The sequence below is a fragment of the Anser cygnoides genome, chromosome 9 (genome assembly GCF_040182565.1).
Source record: "Anser cygnoides isolate HZ-2024a breed goose chromosome 9, Taihu_goose_T2T_genome, whole genome shotgun sequence".
Classification (NCBI taxonomy): domain Eukaryota; kingdom Metazoa; phylum Chordata; class Aves; order Anseriformes; family Anatidae; genus Anser; species Anser cygnoides.
The window spans coordinates 22,256,666-22,275,544 of record NC_089881.1 but is presented as its reverse complement, the minus strand read 5'-3'; the positions used below and the strand labels follow the sequence as shown (position 1 = coordinate 22,275,544).

The 18,879-nt window shown below is 43.0% G+C and overlaps 1 protein-coding gene across 3 annotated transcripts in view; it reads right to left on the bottom strand.

Annotated features, from left to right (window-relative positions):
* Positions 1-466: 466 nt before the first annotated feature.
* LRRC31 (leucine rich repeat containing 31) overlaps positions 467-18,879 on the bottom strand; it is a 42,614-nt gene continuing 24,201 nt past the window's right edge. For 2 of the 3 annotated variants that reach the window (XM_067002411.1, XM_013174689.3), the window contains exons 3-11: positions 10,402-10,659; positions 9,014-9,163; positions 8,448-8,615; positions 5,805-5,972; positions 4,758-4,925; positions 3,831-3,998; positions 3,128-3,295; positions 1,989-2,156; positions 467-786 (exon numbers count right to left, since the gene is read on the bottom strand). In XM_067002411.1, the coding sequence (XP_066858512.1) occupies positions 467-786; positions 1,989-2,156; positions 3,128-3,295; positions 3,831-3,998; positions 4,758-4,925; positions 5,805-5,972; positions 8,448-8,615; positions 9,014-9,163; positions 10,402-10,591 (1,668 nt within the window). In that variant the 5' untranslated portion in view covers positions 10,592-10,659. Of the gene's footprint in view, positions 787-1,988; positions 2,157-3,127; positions 3,296-3,830; positions 3,999-4,757; positions 4,926-5,804; positions 5,973-8,447; positions 8,616-9,013; positions 9,164-10,401; positions 10,660-12,047; positions 13,221-18,879 lie in introns of those variants that run through there. The other variant, XM_048059433.2, reaches the window with a different exon arrangement.

Genomic DNA, 18,879 nt, shown 5'->3' with positions numbered 1-18,879 from the left:
TTTGGGGAAGAAGAAACCAAATTTTAAAACATAGAGGTTTCAAGTATCTTTACATTAGAGTCATTTTCCTTATCGGCATGAGGCCATAATCACACTGCCCATCCGTCTGCACCAGTGCATACCCCAGCCACTTCCTTCCACTGGCAAGCCTGCAGTGTGTCTGTCTGAAATCGTCATTGCTCTTTTGCCATCAGTCATTGTAGTATTCACAAGGAGATTAGGCATATATAGTAGTGTCACCATAGCAGCGTAAGCATGGCTCAGAGAATCTGAAAGAATACGTTAATAAATGGAAGGATCTATGTATGCAGAAGGTTAAATAACTGTTTTATATAATTTTGGAACTATTTCAAGAGCTCTCATGAGAAGAGATTACTCAAAACTGGGCAGTTTTCTAAGTCAAAGACACACAACGCTTGGTTCATATGCTGCTTGTGAAAGGCTTTCCAGAAACCTCCAACCTCCATCAGCAGTCAAAACGAATGTTTCTCTTGTTGTCTTGATTAAAGCTTTCCAGTTGTTGCCGCTGTGATTCTGAAAGGACCCATCTTTGCATCCCCAGCTCTGCCAATGCAGGCAGCTTTGTCAGTGCTGCTAGCAGCTCACTGAACCACGTCCCACAGTCACGGCAGGACGAGGGGCGAAGGCTGACATCCAGCTCTGAGAGTTCTTTGAATGCTGCTAAGCCGTGACAGAAAACCATCCACCCTTCGTCAGAGACGCTGTTATTATAACTCAGATCCAGCTTCCGTAGTCTGGCTAGATGGCCATCCTGCGTCAGCAACGCTGCAAGAAGTGACACACACAAACACAATCAATACCTCCTAGCAATTGCTTTAAAAGCTTATAAGTAAGAAGAGGAGTATTTTAATACCATATTATTTAGAGCCTTTCTGCAGTCAAACAGCAAGAATCAACTCCTTGGCAACATACAACGTACCAATCGCTTGCTGTTGTTCTCAGAAAGACCGTTTTATCGCAGCTGAAGGTGTGTACAATATTTAAAACACAGACCATTCAAAAGGAACAAAAGTGTCAGGTTAAAATTGTATGGCAACCTGAACACCTTTGAGTCAGTTGGAGGTTATATGAATTGCTAATTAAAATAGGTAGGCAGGCTATACAGAGAGATTTAGAAAGAGAAAAGCAAAACTTTGTAAGGCTGCATGATTACAACATCCACCTCTCACTATGGGAGGGTAATGGACCTAATATACCCTAAAGGGAGCTGGGATCATTAATGTAAAATTGGTAAAAGAGCCACCCATCAAGGGTGATGTTTGTAAAGTCAAAAATGTTCAGGCTTTATCCCACCAGCCTCCAGATTACAGGGCCTCAGTAGCTATTGCACAACTATTGCCAATTTCAGACACTCAGAACCCATGAGTCAGGCCCACAGAATCACAGGGATAGCTTTAAAATATATAGGTTTCTTTAAAAGGATCCTGAAATTTATTCCTTCATTGGGTTCCCATTTTCCAGAGTTTCTTAGCAGCTGCTGAGAAGTAGGTTAAATATTTCTATTTTAATTCTCCCACAACAGTTTGACTCTAGAAACATACCTAATGGACTGAGAGCTGGTAGTGCCTGCTTTACTAGCTGTCAGCATGTATATTTCTCATAAATTACCAACCCAAAAAGAGCAACTGAGCAAAATAAAACTCCTCAGAGGCAGCTTTAAACATCTGATATAAAAAACAGACTCAAACCCTACATTTTTTCCACGTGCTGCAGTTTTGTATTAATACATAAAACTGCGAGGGTGATTCTTTGCATTTTTATCATTTTCAGTTTTTGCACTGTGCATGTAACAGGGCACACAGCTTTCAGCAAAATGAAAACCCTTTCCGGGAAAAATACTGCTGTATTTTCCATCTTTTCACTTGATTTATGCAAAAACGTGCTCAGCACATGGAACAAGTCCCTTCTGAATTGTGGTCTACATGCACCAGCTCCTTGACTGCTAGTAAATACCATGTCATACGTACTTAGAAGTGCCAAATCTTCCGCCACCAAGTTACAGCTGCTCAGTCTTAACACTTGAATCTCTGTTGCAAGCTTTAGTGCTCCCAAAAGCAGCTTTAGGTTGCCACCAACGCACTTATTCCAAGAAAGGTCTAATATCTCCAGTTCAGGAAGGTGAAGGGCAGCCTCAGCTGAAAAGATTAAGACCAGCAACTTCTGCTTAGTAAGAGAAAACAATGTGGCCTCAATAGACATCTCACCGGCAATTCACCTGCAAATAAGCTCCTAAAAGGCTGCCTACTTCTGCTTAGAATGATTTATTTTGTCTTAATAAAAGTCAGACCAACATCCCCCCCCCAAATCCCCAAAACATACCTCCTATTCTCATTAAACGATATAACAAAGTCCTGTCTATAGAATCCTTAAGGACTCTGAACAGTTTTCTTGCCTTTCTCTTTACATTATTGGCTCAACCTTGTCCCACTGAGGTCTATTTAGGAGAACTGCTCATTTTTACAACATTTTAAATCAATTTAAAACCAGCAATTTTTTACTGTAATTCACCTGGGAAGGTGAAATGCACAGTATCTTTCGACAGCACTGATTTCCGTGATGTCATCCTTACATAATTGCAACGATATAAATATCGTGCTCTTCCTGTGGGGACCTCACAACAGTTTAGCTTGATACTGCTTCTGCTGAAGGAAGTCAAGTTTTACTGTGGGGTTTCAATGTCACCAATAAACAGCACAAAATATACCAGAACTGCACAATGCACAGTAACTAACAGATCCCTCTGTTATAAATGTAATAAATGCAGTCTTACAACCAAACTGTAATTCCAGCATAATATAAAATCTTGTTCTGCCTCCTCCTCTTCCCATGTTAGGCACTATATGAAAGCTCACTGTCAGACAAAGGACTCAAATGACTTCATCCAGGCAGGTGTAACGGGGGAAGACATACAGTGATCTCCCCTTGCAACCAGATCCCACGAAGCACTGGTTTCATCCCAAGGCAACCAGAGCAGAGACGATTACTTTTCTACTCAGGGCACGTAGTATAACATAACCATTATCTCTGGAGTTCAGCCAACAGAATTAAGATCTTTGTCACACAACAAGACACTGAGGATAGACACAGTTTAAAAAAACATTCTTACCTAGTGATGAAAAGGACTCTTCACCTAAATCACAATTGCTGATGGACACAGATTTCAATTTAGGTAAAAATCTGAGTCTGCCAAGAAGAGGAGCAGATGAGACTCCTACATTTTTATTCGAGGATAAATTCAGCTCTTGAAGACTGGAGAGTAAAGGTATCACCTGGGCTTTGAAAACATGAAATATTTGTTAGACAGCCACTGATCTAGGACAAATATGTAGTTATAAATTTGACTGACATCATTACTTTTCTTTATAAATCAATCCAAAAGTCAAGGCCAAGTTTTGACACTCAAAGGTATGATGAGCAATGTTTTACTCCACGAACAGCCTTGACATTTTCAGTAGGAATGTTTAAGAAATTAGGTATTACACAGTGTATGGAAGGTTGTCAGGACACAGCTTCCTGTTGAAATTTCCCTGGTTGAAATCCTAGACAGAAAAGTAGAGAATTTAACATTAAATGAGATGGGGGTTATTTCCAAAAGTCGTCGCTGCTAACTGAAACTATATTAATGTGATTATTCTCTATTTGTTTTAGCGAGTGTACAATAACTTAAAAATAAAGCACTTCCAGAACTGCCTAACAAAAACTGTACTGAGATCTGTTAGACTAGGTTAGGCAGAATCTCTTATGTCTTTGAGATATTTTCAGAAGTCAGAACCATACATTTGTAAAGAATTTCCTTAAAATGTCCTTACACAAAACAGTCACGTCTTCTTCTGTTACACAGCACTGGTGGAGATCAAGGACTTCAAGATTTTTCAAGTTGGCCAAATGAGCTGCTGCGTCTTTGAAGCTACCACCAATCTCTTTGTTACATGATATGTCTAATTTTCTTAGCTCTGCAAGGTGCTGTAAGGCAGCATCTGAAATGGAAAAGGCAACATGCTGGTCACTGGCTGCTGCAATAGCACAGATCACAGCTTTAGCATTTATTTACTTTAATGTCAAAGTTTGCACAAGCTATTGAAGTCAAAGCTCTTACACTAAGCTTCAATGTATAAACACAGCAGACATACAGTAATACTGCAAAGCATCCATGCAACTCATTTCTCCTCTAAAAGAGCAGGTGAAGGTGAGGCTAATTCATCCCCCAGATCCATTCAGTAAACATTTTGCTGAAATGATGACTGGAAGTGCTAATTGGTGCCAGCTGTTTTGTCTTACGGACAAGACCTCCGCTAGGGAGAGCCACAGATAATAAGCCCATTTCATATGGCTTCACTGGACGCTCATTAAGTGAAAATGGTAAATTTGGATTCCCCTCTGAGAGCAGGATTAGTTCTTTAAAAGTTAGCTAGCCTGTCTGTGCCCTTGCCTATGTTCTGTCTGGAGAGAGAGGACGCATGTCCAGAGGGCCATTAATCCACCCTAAGATGTGTCTCAGATAAATGGCATGGAAGGTGACCCTCCCCACTGACTTTTGCAAGCTTGAGCTCAGGGAAGATAAATGCTACTCCTGCTGAAAGTCTCTGCAGTCTTTTATCAATCCTCAAGCAGCAAATAACCAGTGCCCATTAATACTGCCAAACCTTCGGCAAAACCCCACCTCATTGCCTTTCTTAAATGGGTTTCAGATGTACAGTTTATTCAGAATGAAAGTCTTTCTGAATGTAAAGTCTAACCTAAGCCCTGGAGGCTGTCTTGCTTTAATCCACACATGTGCAAGTTTAACTCTTTGAGGCCTGGCACATTTTTCAGATCCTGAGCAATGACCTTCATGCTGCAGCCAATGTGTTTGTTGATAGAGAGATCTAATACTTCAAGGTTTGGGATCACATTTAGCATTTCAGCTGGAAAACAAAAACAAAAACAGAATTGGTAATTTTCTGGAATATACAGATGAACCCTAGAAAAAAATAACACCCTGACAAACAGGAAGAGGCAGGCTGGGTTTGCCTATATGTGTGGTTTAGACTTATTCGGTTTCTGTTCTACCAAAAAATACAGCAAAACAGGAATTGGATAGGAATCAAGTAAATCACTGAAAAAACTATATTAAAAAAAATGTGAAAAAAAAAACACAAGACAGTAAGAAAAAATACAGGTGAATAAAAGGCAGGAATACAAAGGGAAAGAAAAATTTATAATGAAAAAGTATAGAACTATATGTTGCATAAGAGCCATCTCCTGCACTGGGGATCAGAACAGAGCACAGGGAATTCTTTTTAGGGAGAAAATCTTTTAAAACACAGAATTGGATCAAAAGACCACAAAGGATTAAGCTATGGTAAAAAGAAAGAGAGAAGGAATGGCAACTGAATGCCAGCTCAGCCTAAACTCCTACCCCTCAGTCCTTCTTTTCCATCCCACGCCTAACTACATATTCAGCTGTTTAACTTCAAGTAATCGGTGTTGGAAGTGCTGGTGTACAAGACTTGCTCGGGGTCTCAAAGGATGCAGCAATCGTGGACCACTGGGCCAGCCAGCCTGTGGTTTAGATCCAGCTATTCTTCCGCTCAATCCTCCCTCACGTGATCAGGAAGAAAAACATTCCTCTTTGGAAGGAAGTGCATTAAATATCGATACTTTGTGGTAAATACTGTTATAATGCAAAGCATGAAATAAATAGCTCTCGACTAATATTGACCTGAATACAGCCATCATCTAACTCAGATGAGTTACGTTTCGGTGAAGCCAGTCATTCAGTCTAGCTATGTGGATACACTTACCAAGGGATTCTCCATCCTTTGCTGTCAGGTTACAATCTGTAATTTTCAGAAGTTTTATCTTGCATCCTTTCGGGAGTTTTTTTGTTAGGAGTGATAGTTTTCCACCTATATTACTGTTCCATGATAAATCCAGTTCTTCAAGCTGAGGGACAATTTCAAATGCCTCCCCTGTAACAGAAGTCCAAGATGATTCATTCTAAAAATCAATTTCAGTGAAAGACAAAAATACAGTTTTTGAATACATAAAAGGGGAATGATAGCCATTTAATTCTCAATTTATTATATTTTATATGGTTTGATAGGAAAATCGGTGTATGCCGTGCTACTGCAACAATGTTGTATAAATTCTCACCTTGTCTAAGGAGCAAAATAGACCACAAGTTACTGTCACAGCACACGCAGACCTGATATTTATCCAGGTTCCCAAATACTCATCAGACTGCTTGCCTATCATTGCAGGCCTGTGCCACAACCCAGAAAGTCCAGTCTACAGGGAAGCGACAAGTCTGAATTTACTGTCCTGTATAGTTTTTCCTTATTTTATTTGGCAAACTTCCAGCATCCTCTGTACACAGGTCATTTTGGATGGGATGAAAGAAGTCCTCTCATAGCAATTTCTGAAACTCGAAAGACTTGGTTCTGGCAGGAATTTCCAACTCACTTCATAAGGAATCAAGATAAGCATTGTATTGACCCAAACTAACTTTCCCAGGATTTCGAGGCAGACAGCACCAATTTTGAATCTATTCAGAAAAATTACCCTTTCCCAGAGTTGACACCAGACAACTGGAACTGTGTAAGTGCTTCTTTGCAACGCTAATATCCCACTGCAAAATCCAGCTTCCTAAATTGCTTTGCAGACGAGAGAGGCAGATGTACGTTCTCCTAACCCCATTTCAATTAATCAGACTATATGCAAATACAAAAAGTGTCATATATAAATCATTGATCTAAAGTCTCGTCATCAACCTAAAAACCAAGAAATGAATTTTAATAATAAGACCTTTTCTTGTCTGTGTGTTTTCATAACTAATTCGTCACAAAACGATTTTTGATACAAAAATAATTTCTGCTGTTTTAAGTGAACATCCAGGTTTGAGAGAAAAATACACTTTAATTTTTATCTTTTTTTCTTTCTTTTTTTTTTAAATGATTGCCTCAATCTTGAATACCAAGCAATGCTCTACAGTTGAGAAATGGCTGCAGCACAGCCTGTTTCTGTTTGATGTGGGAACTAGCATTCCAGACACATTTTCCACCCAGAAGATAAATAACGGACTACAACTTCAGGAATGGCTTCCTACCACCTCTTACAGTCACAGCTCAGAGCAATCAGATAGGAGAGGTTGATATTATGGTTATATTTGAGGCATTTATTTCCAAGCAGAATACACAGATTCCACAGATGGCTGCATTTCCACAGATGGATGGACAAGGTCAAGCAGGCAGCATTGGCCTAAACACGCATGTTATTTTTAAAATCGCAGGCAGATCAATGCAAACAGACTGTTGTCATTCCACATCTCAAGGGAATCAAATTTTGACTGGAAATTCAAATCCTGTGATCAGTTTTGTGTCTGTCTCAGCAGAGACCAAGCCAAGGGGGAAGGAAACAGCATGGAAGAACCAGACAGAATAAATTAGTTGAAAATATAACCAATAAAACTCAAAGAGAAAAGAAAGTATGAGAAAGGGGGCTGAAAAAGAAAGAAACATTTGAAAAAAATCCAATAGAAAATGAAACACAGCTTTTGCCCTCATCAGAAACAGAACAATTATTTTCACCAGCTTCTGCAAAGATGGATTTTTCCTCCCCAACAGATAGCATGACCCACTTTTGAGCTATTACCATATATGTTGTTTTATTTCTGAATATTTCCTGAAAAAAGCCTGGATTTGAATGACAGAAAAAAAACAGCCTTTAAACTCAGACCAGTTTTCAGAACTTGCAAAATAAACAGTAGGTTTCTAGAATAACTTAGCTGGTTGAGTTTGCCCTTCTTTCAGATAAGTATCACAGACCCACCCCAGTAGTAAACTCCAGGCCCAGAGGTAAGTGACTCAGCATCAGGACCTGAGTGCGTAACACCACTGTTAAAACCTTTAAATCTCATGCTTTGCTAAAGTAGGGCTGCAGGCACTCCAAGCAAGGAAGTAAGAGAAGAATAAGTTTCTCCCAGACTCACAAAAACAAGTCATAAAGCTCCAAGGCAGCACTTCTGGTTTGAAGTCTTCTCCAAAAGACCATCAAATATTTTGTGATGAGCACGGCATCTGTCCTGCAGCATGAAGTCCTAAGCTGACCCTATTATGACTGACAGTTTGTTTCAGTCCTTCTGTCAACCATTAGATATCAAAAGTAGCCAAAAAAAAATACTAATCCAGATGGAAAACATGTTTTTCTCCAAATGGGACTGGATTCTGTTCCCTTCTTAATGAGACAGCTTCACAATCTGAGCAGTGAACTCAGCAGAGCCACGCAAAGGTATGAGGTTACACATAAACCCAACTTCTTTCTAACCTTCCACGGCGGGAGTTTATTTTGTCCAGTGTGGAAGCAGCAGAGGTAGGATATGGTAAGAGACAAGGTGGATTACATTACACCCAAGCTGTCTGGAAGTAAATGCAAATCCCATCCTGTACCTAAGGAGGTGACATCCTCAGCTGTCAGCCTGCAGTTGTTAAGTCGAAGGACTCGTAACAGGTTCACATGATGGAGCTGCACAGTGAGGGTTTTCAGAGCCCCTCCAACGCAACCATTCCAGGACAGGCTGATCTCCTCCAGCTCTGGGAGAAATGGCAGTAAAGAAGCTGAAGAAGAAAAAAAAAAGAAAATTAAAAATGCATTCTCTTTGCATGTTATCTGCAAACCCTCTGTGTGAATACATCTTAATACAGAGATGCTTTCTAAAACCAGTACATCACTATAAAATCATGACATTCTGTGTTTTCTTATCAGTAGTTTGAGCATAAGGACATTCTCCTGCTTCACGGACTTGCGCGGTTTTAATATTTATATATATTACATAATTAATATAATTCATTAATTAACATTTCTCAGGGAGCTGGGGCCACCAGATGGAATTTTAAATAAAGCCAGGCATGATAAAAAAGAAAGGGAAAGGAAAAGAGGAGAGTGAATAACTGAACAGGCAAATAAGAATTAAAGAAATATATGAAGTGTCTAGTTGAGTAAAATGCATATTTACCCAGCTCTGTTACATCTGCTGCGCTTAATGCACAATTGTTTAGATCCAGATTCTTGCTGTTGGGTTTCTTTCCCAGTTTCTGCATGAGCTGGTTAAATCTCTGCTCACCAGATGGTGACTCCGCTTCCGAAACGGGATGTGAAGGTCCATCTGAGTAACAAAGAAATAGGGTCCTGGTTAACCCTGCAACTAACCCAACACGTAAAACCTGTCTGTGGCTGCCAGGTGAAGACTTTACAAAATGAACTAAACCTGCCAGTAAACTGGGGTCTATTTTTGATCAATATGGACCAACAACCTGAGTGATAAGATCACTGTAGGTCAGATCAATACAAAGCTCCTGATGCACAGTGAGGAAAAATCTTCCTTGCACATCTCCGTGCCACCTTATGCCAGTGGGTGTTTGGACCACTAGTTCAAGCACATGAAATTCTTGCAAAACTCAGGGCTGCAGCTATTCTGGATGCACGTCATACAACCACCTCTGCGTGCCATATTGCTGGAGTACAGTCTGCACTTGGACAGCGAGAACCAAGTGGCCCTGCAGTTGCGTAGCGATCTTCTCCTGCCTTGGAACAGCTTGTGTTCATTTTCATACATTGTCTGCTTAAGGCAGTTCCTGCTTTCCTTACATTCTTCCCCCGCACAGTTTGTACAGAAAGGAAAACTGCATTTGCATTCTATATTAAATTCTTTAATAAATCGGTAATTTCATCTAATGTCCATAGCTGGAAAAGAAGCAAACAAACAAACAGCCCCAAACTACACAAAATAGTGACCCCACTCACAATAGCTGTGCTCTCCTTGTTTTTCCCAAGCTACCCGCAACTCTCAGGACAAAGGATGGGATTTTAAACCTCACCTTCCGGCATCTTTTTAAAAACACCCTCATTTTCTCTGGTGTGGATGCAAAGTGTGCGCAAAATGAGACTCTTAACAAACCACCATTGCCTTCCCCTCCCCCTCACAAGTGCCAAGGGTAGGAGACATCTGCTCTTGTTGTCTTCAGATTGCTTTAGCAGCAGGGTGGACAGAGACCAATCTTAAATACAACAAGCCAAGCTACCGCTCAAAGCTTGGCTTTGAAACCAAATAAGCTCTGCAGCTAATGAGCTGACTCCAGCACTGACCTCTCACATTGGAAATCAAGAGGGAGGTCACCCCAAAGCTTTATCCCTCCTCAGCAACATGGGTCCCACTCCTTGCATGGTACCTATTAAATTAGACGGCACGTCCTTCATAATGTTTCAATCAGAAGCAAATTCTGGCTAAAGAATAAATTATAGGCAGCAAATACAACATTTGGGCTAGCAAGAAAAGCAAATGATTCTCTATGAAATTAAAATGTACACACATGCACACAGATTTCTTTACTGTACCAACATTACCGTCTAAAGAGAGATCTCGCTTCTCACTCTGATCATCAGCACTGCAGTTGTTTTTTTTTGTTCCTTCAGTTTCCCCTCCGTCCTTGCCTTCAGATTTCCCAAAGTCAAAGCCACTGAAGAATTTTTTGATGGCTGAAGGCTGCTCTTTTCTTTTCCCAGAAGAGGATCTCTTCCCTTGGAACTGTTTCATAACAAAGTCAAATGGGGAACTCTTCGGGATGTCCTCTTCGTTCTTGGTCTGGCAGCCCTGGGTGTCTCCTTTTGGGGGATCAGCAGACGGAGAAGGAATTAGCTTTAGTAACGTTCACTCTTGCCTCTTTCAAAAGGGGGTGCACTGAGAATTTCCTGCCATTCCCTCCATACCAATATCAGTGCCACTGTTTAGTGGACTAGTGTCTGAACTCATTTCCCCTCCTTCCAAAGGACCTGCTGAGGCTCGGCATCTGCACAGCAGACTCAGTGCTGTCACTCCCTGCTGCCCTGTTAATGCACACTGCTCCTGAGGCCACCCCACTGGCCACTGGGTGCTGAAGGGATAAACCTGCTGCTTCCCCTACGGCCAAATGAAAGACATCCCTGATCCGAGGCAATGCTAAGTAAGTTTGGCACCGAAGCAACCCATGCCAAATGCCAGTCCAGCGGTCAGGAAGGTGAGCGGAGGAGGTGTGCAGCAGGGAGCACAAGGACATCTTTGCCCGAACAATGTCACGCTCTCCCAGCTCGGGGTGGGACAAGCAAATGAAACCCCATTAACCTTAGAGCAAAGCTGCAGTGACAGTGCAGAAAACAACCAGATATTGCAGCTCTGAACACTGGGAGCGTGCCAATGCTGGAAAAAAAAAAAAAAACAAGCCCCCCCAGACAACTTGTTTGAAAAAGTTCAGTGCTATAGTGACCTCAATTTCAGTGACTAATTGACACTTAAATTGAAGTTTAACTTTACAATAATTTATATATATTATTTCCTTATTTCTATTTATGCTACACAAGCTGTATCATCGCCTGCTGACTCTGAGCTGCTTTGTTTTTCTCTAAACATTAATATGACACTCTTTCTCCAGGTCTAATTCTAGCACTTACCTGCACACACATGCTTTTAACCGGGCAGTGACTCACACAAACCAAGCAGGCAATCACTGATTTTGCTGTGTGAAGCCTGGGTGGAAGGGGGACGTACCGAGTCCTGCTGTGTGCCAGGGACTGCAGGGGAAGGACCTGGGTCAGGGCTCGTGAGCAGGTTCCTGTGCTCCCAGCCCCCGGTACAGACCTGCACACTGAACCCCTCGCACCATCCGCTGTCATCCCCAGAGCACACGAACTCAGTCACTTTAATAACTGTTAAATGCAACGTCGCTGGCGGCAGCAGCATACACGTATGTGTTTTTTCTCATGCTGGAAGTTATCTGCTTTGATACAAGCGTTCGAGGGCAGAGCACTTACACATACAAAAACCTGATGCATTGTTTTAAGCTTGCTCTTAACAGCCTATCGCAGCTGTATTTCTCAAATAAAGCACAGACATCGTACAAAGCAACGTACGTAGATGTACAGGCACATTTCCTGGGCTGCAAAACACCGCTGCTTTTCATGCCTGCTGCTTTTCATGCTGTAGAACAGTATTATTCTAAACAGACACAAAAACATACCTGTTTTTTCCATTGGTACACTTGAGGATTTGTTTCACCTCTTGCGGCACTCTCAGGGCTTGCAGAAGAGAGCCATGACACGCAAACAAAACCTCGCTCCTTTCCCTAACAGGACTTTCCACATACTTTTCTTTCAAGAGTTTCTGTCTTCACCAGCCCGGCAGCAGCAGTTCTGCACGACAGGTCTGCGGGCTCCTTCCTGCTGCCTCTGTTCCCCTGCACGGTCTCCTGGAGAAATCAGACGGCCTCTCCTTGCTGGGGGGACAGCCGAGAAGCCACCTGAACGCCCGGACCATGTCCCAGCTCGGGCCACCGATGGGGGAGAAGTCAGGAAGCGGCAGCACAGCCCTCGATGCTGCACCCCAACCACTGCCTGGCCCTGACAGCTGCTGCTGGAAGGGGCCGAGCCACCTCACAGATCAGGTTGCAGTGCACCTGAAGAAAAGCTCTTTGTTTTCCCACCCCTTTTGTCCATACCGGTCAGAAGGGCTGCTGGAGGCTGAGCAAAGCCCTGCGTGCCGTGCCACCGGGCGTTGCACGGCTCTGTAGGAGAAGGGCACCCGCGCAGCTCGCTCCTGGCACCGTAGGGCAACGAGACAGGAGGGGAGAGGTCCTGCTGTGCCGTCCCGTGCAGTCTGCTTGTAGGCAGCAGCATGACATGGCTTTATGGGGTAACCATGTAACACGTCATATATAGAAACTGCCCTATCCCGTTTTTGTCTGTCTGCCCTAGAATCTGAGTTCCGTAACAGTAAGCATTATATTTTCTAGCTTAAACGTGCTCGTGGTCACTTATCCTGAGTCTGTTTGGCTTTGGTGATTTTTTCTAACCTACAGTGTCTTCACTTACACAGCCTGAGCCACCCAAATACTTCTCGTCTCCCCTTACAGGGCAGACTCTCCATTTCCTGCTCTCCCGGGTCTGCACCTGTCCCAACACCACTTATACTTCCTTAAATGCTTTGGGCCTTCCTCTGCTGTGTACACACTGGAGACATATGCGAAGTGGACTGCTTTGGTGGGGAGTGATAACGCTGGTCAATAAACCCAGCGCTTCGGGGAAAGCAGCCAGGCAGACGCCGGCCTGAGGACAGCTTGACTCAGTGTGTCAACCTAGGAATGATTCAGACCCGGCTGAACGAGGCACAGGTGCTGCCAGGAGCCAACAGGATAAGATTTAAAGAGGAGAAACTTAAAGTGCACAGCAGGAAAATCCTCCTGCCCGTGAGAAGTACTACATGGGGAAACGATTACGGTAGGAAAAGATGCACAAAACACTGCGATGGGCAGTCTTTTCCCGCAGGAACGGGGGGCACACTTCCATTCCCAACCAGGAAGGATCTCCAAGTCGGCTGTAGTGTTGGCCGTCCCCTTTCCACGCTGTGCTTGACAAAGGAGTGGACAGGGATGAGACGGAGGCAAGGCAACCCCTGTCCGTGCCCATGTGCTGGTCTGCGGCGCTCGATGCCCACCGCAGCTCGACAGGGAGGTGGCACAGGAATATCTGATAAGCTCTGCTCCCTGGGACCGGGGTGATCCTTAAGTGTGTTAAATCCTTAGCCGCTACAGTGGTTAGGCTGGGCTACCTTCAGTGCTCTGACAGCAGTGCGTTAGGTGATGCGTTGCCCATTCAGAAGTTCTTTCACCGCTTCAGGCTGTTGAACAATAGTCAAAATACCTCGTGGCACCACGACAGCATCCCTGCAATCCGCTGAGAAGGGACACGCAGTTTCGCAGCGACCTCGTTTCTGCTTCCTAGAAAGCAAATCTTTACCTTTCTTTACAAGAGACGTGCAGGATGAGGGGACAGCAGGGTTACCCCAAAGCACGGCAGGATGACTAGAGCAAGGGCTGAAAACATGAGCATTACTTTGCAACAGGCCAGGTGGTGCCCAGAACATGCAACATACACGATGGCAGTCCCAGCCAGGCCCCTGCTAGCTGGCAGACCAGGCTGTGCCACATCGGTTGTTGTCTCCTCCACGGTGTGCTGCTGAAGAGTTGTCCTGCTCCTGCCCCACGGAGCCATGCGTCTACTTCCCACAGTCCGTCATGGGCAGGCTCAGCTTTTGCAGTTTAAAAATAATAAACGCCTCCCCCTTTGTATCCAGCGATATGGTTTGTGACCATCTGCCAAGTGCTCAGTGTCACATTTGTTTATATCTGTACCTCCCTCTGGGTGGACCTGGGGCAAAGATAGGAACAGAACTGATTTTGGAACAAAACAGTTAACGTTGCATCCCACACAGCATCCACTGGTGAGAGATTAATGTGGATTTTTGTACTTTGCCTCATTGTGACTCCTTAATCCGGCATATATTCCAAAGAAATAATGCCATTAGAGGATTAGTGCCACAAGTTCATTTGAAAAAAAGGATTTGCAAACACTGAAATCCTATATTCTATGTACTTAATCACCGAGTATCATTTTGGGGATTTCCTCTCCCTTTAGTAGTGTGTCTTTCAATGAAACTCAAGCAAGGTAGCAACTCTGTTTTCAATGGCCCTTTTTATCCATTAAAGAAAATGAAAACGCCAAGCACCTGGTTACAATAACACAGAGCGCTTGCTGTAGTGCGATCACTGCGGTTATACCAGGGAGCCGTTTGGCTCAATATTTACATAGAATATGATGTCTTCGGGTATTTGTCTGTTAGGGATTTTTAATGTTGAGTCCTGTAGCATGCAGTAACACAGCGAGCCTTGCTTACTTCCCCCTAAGGCAGCTCCCTTTCCCAGTTTTACTCGCGCCCAGCACAGCCAGCGCTCTCTGTAGGAGGGGACTGAGTCACTACGATGCTATTTCTTCCTCCCTTCCCCTAGCACGCACCTCTGCAGCTCTGTTCCCATCTTCTGCACGACTGTCACTGCCTGCAGCAGCTTCCGTGGTGTGCTCCTGCTTGGCTCGATTTGCTGTGGGCTGCCTTGGTGAAGTAGGCATCGCGTGGGCCAAGAAATTGGATGGAAAAATGCTTACTGGCATTGCTGACTCGGCCAGTGCCAGGTTTGCTGGCGCTGGGCCTGCTCCAGTACCTGGTTCACCTTTCCCAGCCCGGCAGACCACACCGTACTCCCCACAGCTCCCTCCCCTGCTCTGTCTCTTCCCTTTCTTCATCCTCCACCTTTTCTCAGCTCTGACCCCTCATAACTTGTCCCCATAGCTGCGAGGCTTTCAGCTGGCGCTGCCGGTATGTTGCCAGCCCCACAATATCTGTGTCACCCACTAACTGGATGCGGACTGTCTACACCCGGATGATTCTGTGCCTCACACCATCACAAACATTGTGCAACGCTGACGGTTCCCCGGAGCAAACCCATTCCAGACTTCCCCCCACTGAGATCAGTGTGCGTCCTTGAGGATTAAATTTGGTCCAAAGTATCTGAGTATTCTCACCGTTTCGCACAAAATAAATATTTGACCTTCCAACGGAATATCAGCCTACAGCAGGTCCTGAGGCAGCTGTTTACAATAGGTTTCACTGGGTTATGAAAACTAAAGCCAATCGCCTCATTCGGTATTTATGTACAGCCATAGGCTGATCACAGGAGATGCTTGAAAAGGCACTGAGAATGTGCTAAACCAGAGAAAACTTTGGGTTCAGAAATGCATATTCCTCTGAATGACCTTAAAACAGTCCCCTAAACTCAGTGAAGCTTTTCATGGGTGGAAAGGCTGAGGGAGATTTTGACTTTTCATTGTACTTCTACACTTTAAAATGTAACAAAAAGGAAAGTTATGGAGCTATGATGCTGACATGCAAAGGTGGACTCTGCCTGAGCTAAAGGGGCTCAGCAGGATAATCTTGCAAGTGCACATGCTGGATGAACTGGTCGTGAGCAGAGCTGTGACGTGTCCCTCGTTGCCACTGATGTTCTATAGTTATGAGAATTTCAGCCTTTAGCCCAAGCTGCTAAACACAAGCTGTAAAATCACACAATCAGAGAATATCCTGAGTTGTAAAGGACCCACAAGGATCACTGAGTCCAACTCCTGGCTCCACACAGGACCACCCAAAAGAGCATTTCCACGGGGCTGAACTTTTAAAATATGTTATTATTCTTAAAGCCAGAATTTACCTTACATATTATAAAATAATAGCAACAATAAGTAGATTTTTTTCCAACTACTATTTCATATTGAATGTGCATTTTGATTTCATTGAAATTATGATCCCATAAAAAGCATGATTGAAAGATGTGTCACAGAAAATGTATCTTTATATCCACCATGCTTATGCTTTTAACACTCTTCTATCGACTCACTCTTTTTGAAATGGAATTACACAAATACAAACTCAGTGTTTTATTCCCTGTAACTATCTACTAGTCGGTCAAAGAAGATTTTCAGGGCTGGAAAATTCTTTTTGGTTGAACTTATGCCAGGAGTAATCCCCTTTTCAGTTAATCATTTACATGAATGGGTAATCTGCAGAGTTCATGCAAGGCCTGCAAACTATATTAATTACTAGAAACCTAATTAGAAATCAACAGAGTCAAAGGATCAGTGTTACTTCCATACGGTACCATCTGGTACAATGGGTCTGGATAGTTCAGGGAAACTCCCATTGCATTCTGTGGAACTCCCTGGAAATACATACTAAGATTGGAGAGCACGTTTATGCTGATATACGAGCCGGTTGTCAAGCATTTTATGGTCATCCTAAATGACAGCACCTGAGTCCCTGTATTTCTAGCCATTACTTCAAAAGTTAATTCAAAAGACAGTGCTTACTCAACACCTTTCTTTTTCGATGTGATACCGGTGCAGTTTCAGTTTGTCCTTCCACGATCAAAAATACCTAAATCCATACATAGGCTAATGAAAAAAAAATCCCCAAACAAACAAATATGAAAACAATGTAAAAACGCATGTCCAGAGTGAAAGGAGTGAAGTTCCACAGATGACACAAGCATGGCAGAGTGCATCTTCCATTATCTCTGCTGTGTGTGCATGGCAATGGTAAGATAATTTTACCAACAGATTTGTTCTTTCAGTATCTGGTCAGTTTGAAAAATGTGACCAAAACGTCTCAGTTCTCTTTAGGACTATGGTAGTCAAACAAAAAATCAGGTCTTCTATGGTTGTAAAACCAGACCTTTCCAACCATTTTGATTCAGGGACACACAAAAAAATAAAAAAAATAAAAAATCTCCTTTCAACAATGTTTGATCAATTTAGATTTCAAAGGAACTTAATGGTTTGCCACATCTCATTCATTCCTTAGACTCAGCCATTGGCTTTTCGAATTGAGATCAGCCATGGAAAGTAAAATTCATTAGCTTCAGTTTTGTCCCTGTTTGGGTCAAGTTCTCACTTACAAATGCCAGTATTTCCACTGGGAATGACAGCTACTCTCCACCTACTAACCCACGTACTCTCTCCAAAATTCTCTCAAGAGCTTTGGTAAATAAAATGCTTTTCCATTGAACAGCCGTCATACTACATCAATCTTGTTATGACCTGTCACCTTTCCACTTTCCATTTGCTCATCTTGTCCGTATGTATTTCGGACGGGTGGGCACTTCTCTCCCCAGTGTCCTACAACTCAGCAAGGACCTAGAGCCCCTACCACCCTTCAGCCAAAGGGCTGAACTCCCAAGCAGTGTTACAGCTTAAAGGAATCCTGCACACCCAGATGTCAGATGATTACCGTGGCACTCCAACACACAGCTTTGCCCCTTCCCTTCTCTGGTTATTTTTCAGTTTCTTGTGAGTGGACCCAAAGGCAGGATCCCACGTGTTTCTAAGCCAACAGCATCACCATAGAGTCTAGTTATTGTTTCTAATCCCAGAATTATAGGATACAGCTTCTTGTTCAAAATCAAACTTGGGATTTCCATCCTAGCTGTCTCAGATTTCCCGATCAGACCACACTGTTCCTTACCTACACTGCCATAAATACAGGTAGCTCAGCTGTGAACACTCTCCTAGTTTAAAACTTTTTTGGGAAATATAGAAAAAAGTGAGGTTTAGCTAAAGAATTTCATGTTTCTGAACACACATTTCAATTTGGAAAAGGGCGATCGGTGATAAAGATGCCGTTTGCCAAGTTCTGCGTCAGTCCAGCTCATTTCATTACACAGAAGTTAGGCTCCACTGAAATGTACCTTGCTTCAGTGAACTTCATAAAGAGAAGAAATAAGGATTATCACTCTTCCAGAGATTCCTCACTTATGACAGACAGTGTTTGGAAACTGTGGATTAAAACCTGCCTAGACTCTAGTTTAGCAGGTTCTCTATTTATACAAATCCATTCCATTGTTGCATTTTGGTAAACAACAGTTCTTGAACTGGTAATAAAATTGTCTAATATCATTATCTGCCTTTTATTTTTGAAGACCAAAGCTATACATTCCATCGGCTGAGACGTGTCCATTGCTGATTTTATAAAAAGGGGAGCAAGTAACTTTCTGACTCAAATCAGTGCTGACAAAATACCTGGTGACAACAGTAAGACTAGAGCTACTACAATCCTAGTGTATGCTGACCTTTTCTGGCACTTCAGGAATTGTGAAATATGTGGCAGCAGTGGCTGTTTCTTCTGAAGCGAATTGAGAAGGGGTCTCCTCGTTCTTAATTCAGCTTCAGAATAGCAAAACTGCCAAAATCTGATCTGATTTTTGCCAGTGTTCTTCCAACTCCTCATGTTCTATGATGAAGTGATGCTGTCTTGGCGCATCCTATACTGGAAGGCTCAATCCTATACTGGAGGGCGCATCCTATACTGCAAGGCTTTTGCACTGCTTGCCACAGAGGTAACCCCAGGCACTATATCTGGGTAAGAGTGTACAGAAGAAGGTGTGACTCCAGCTCCATCTTTTGCATTAGAAT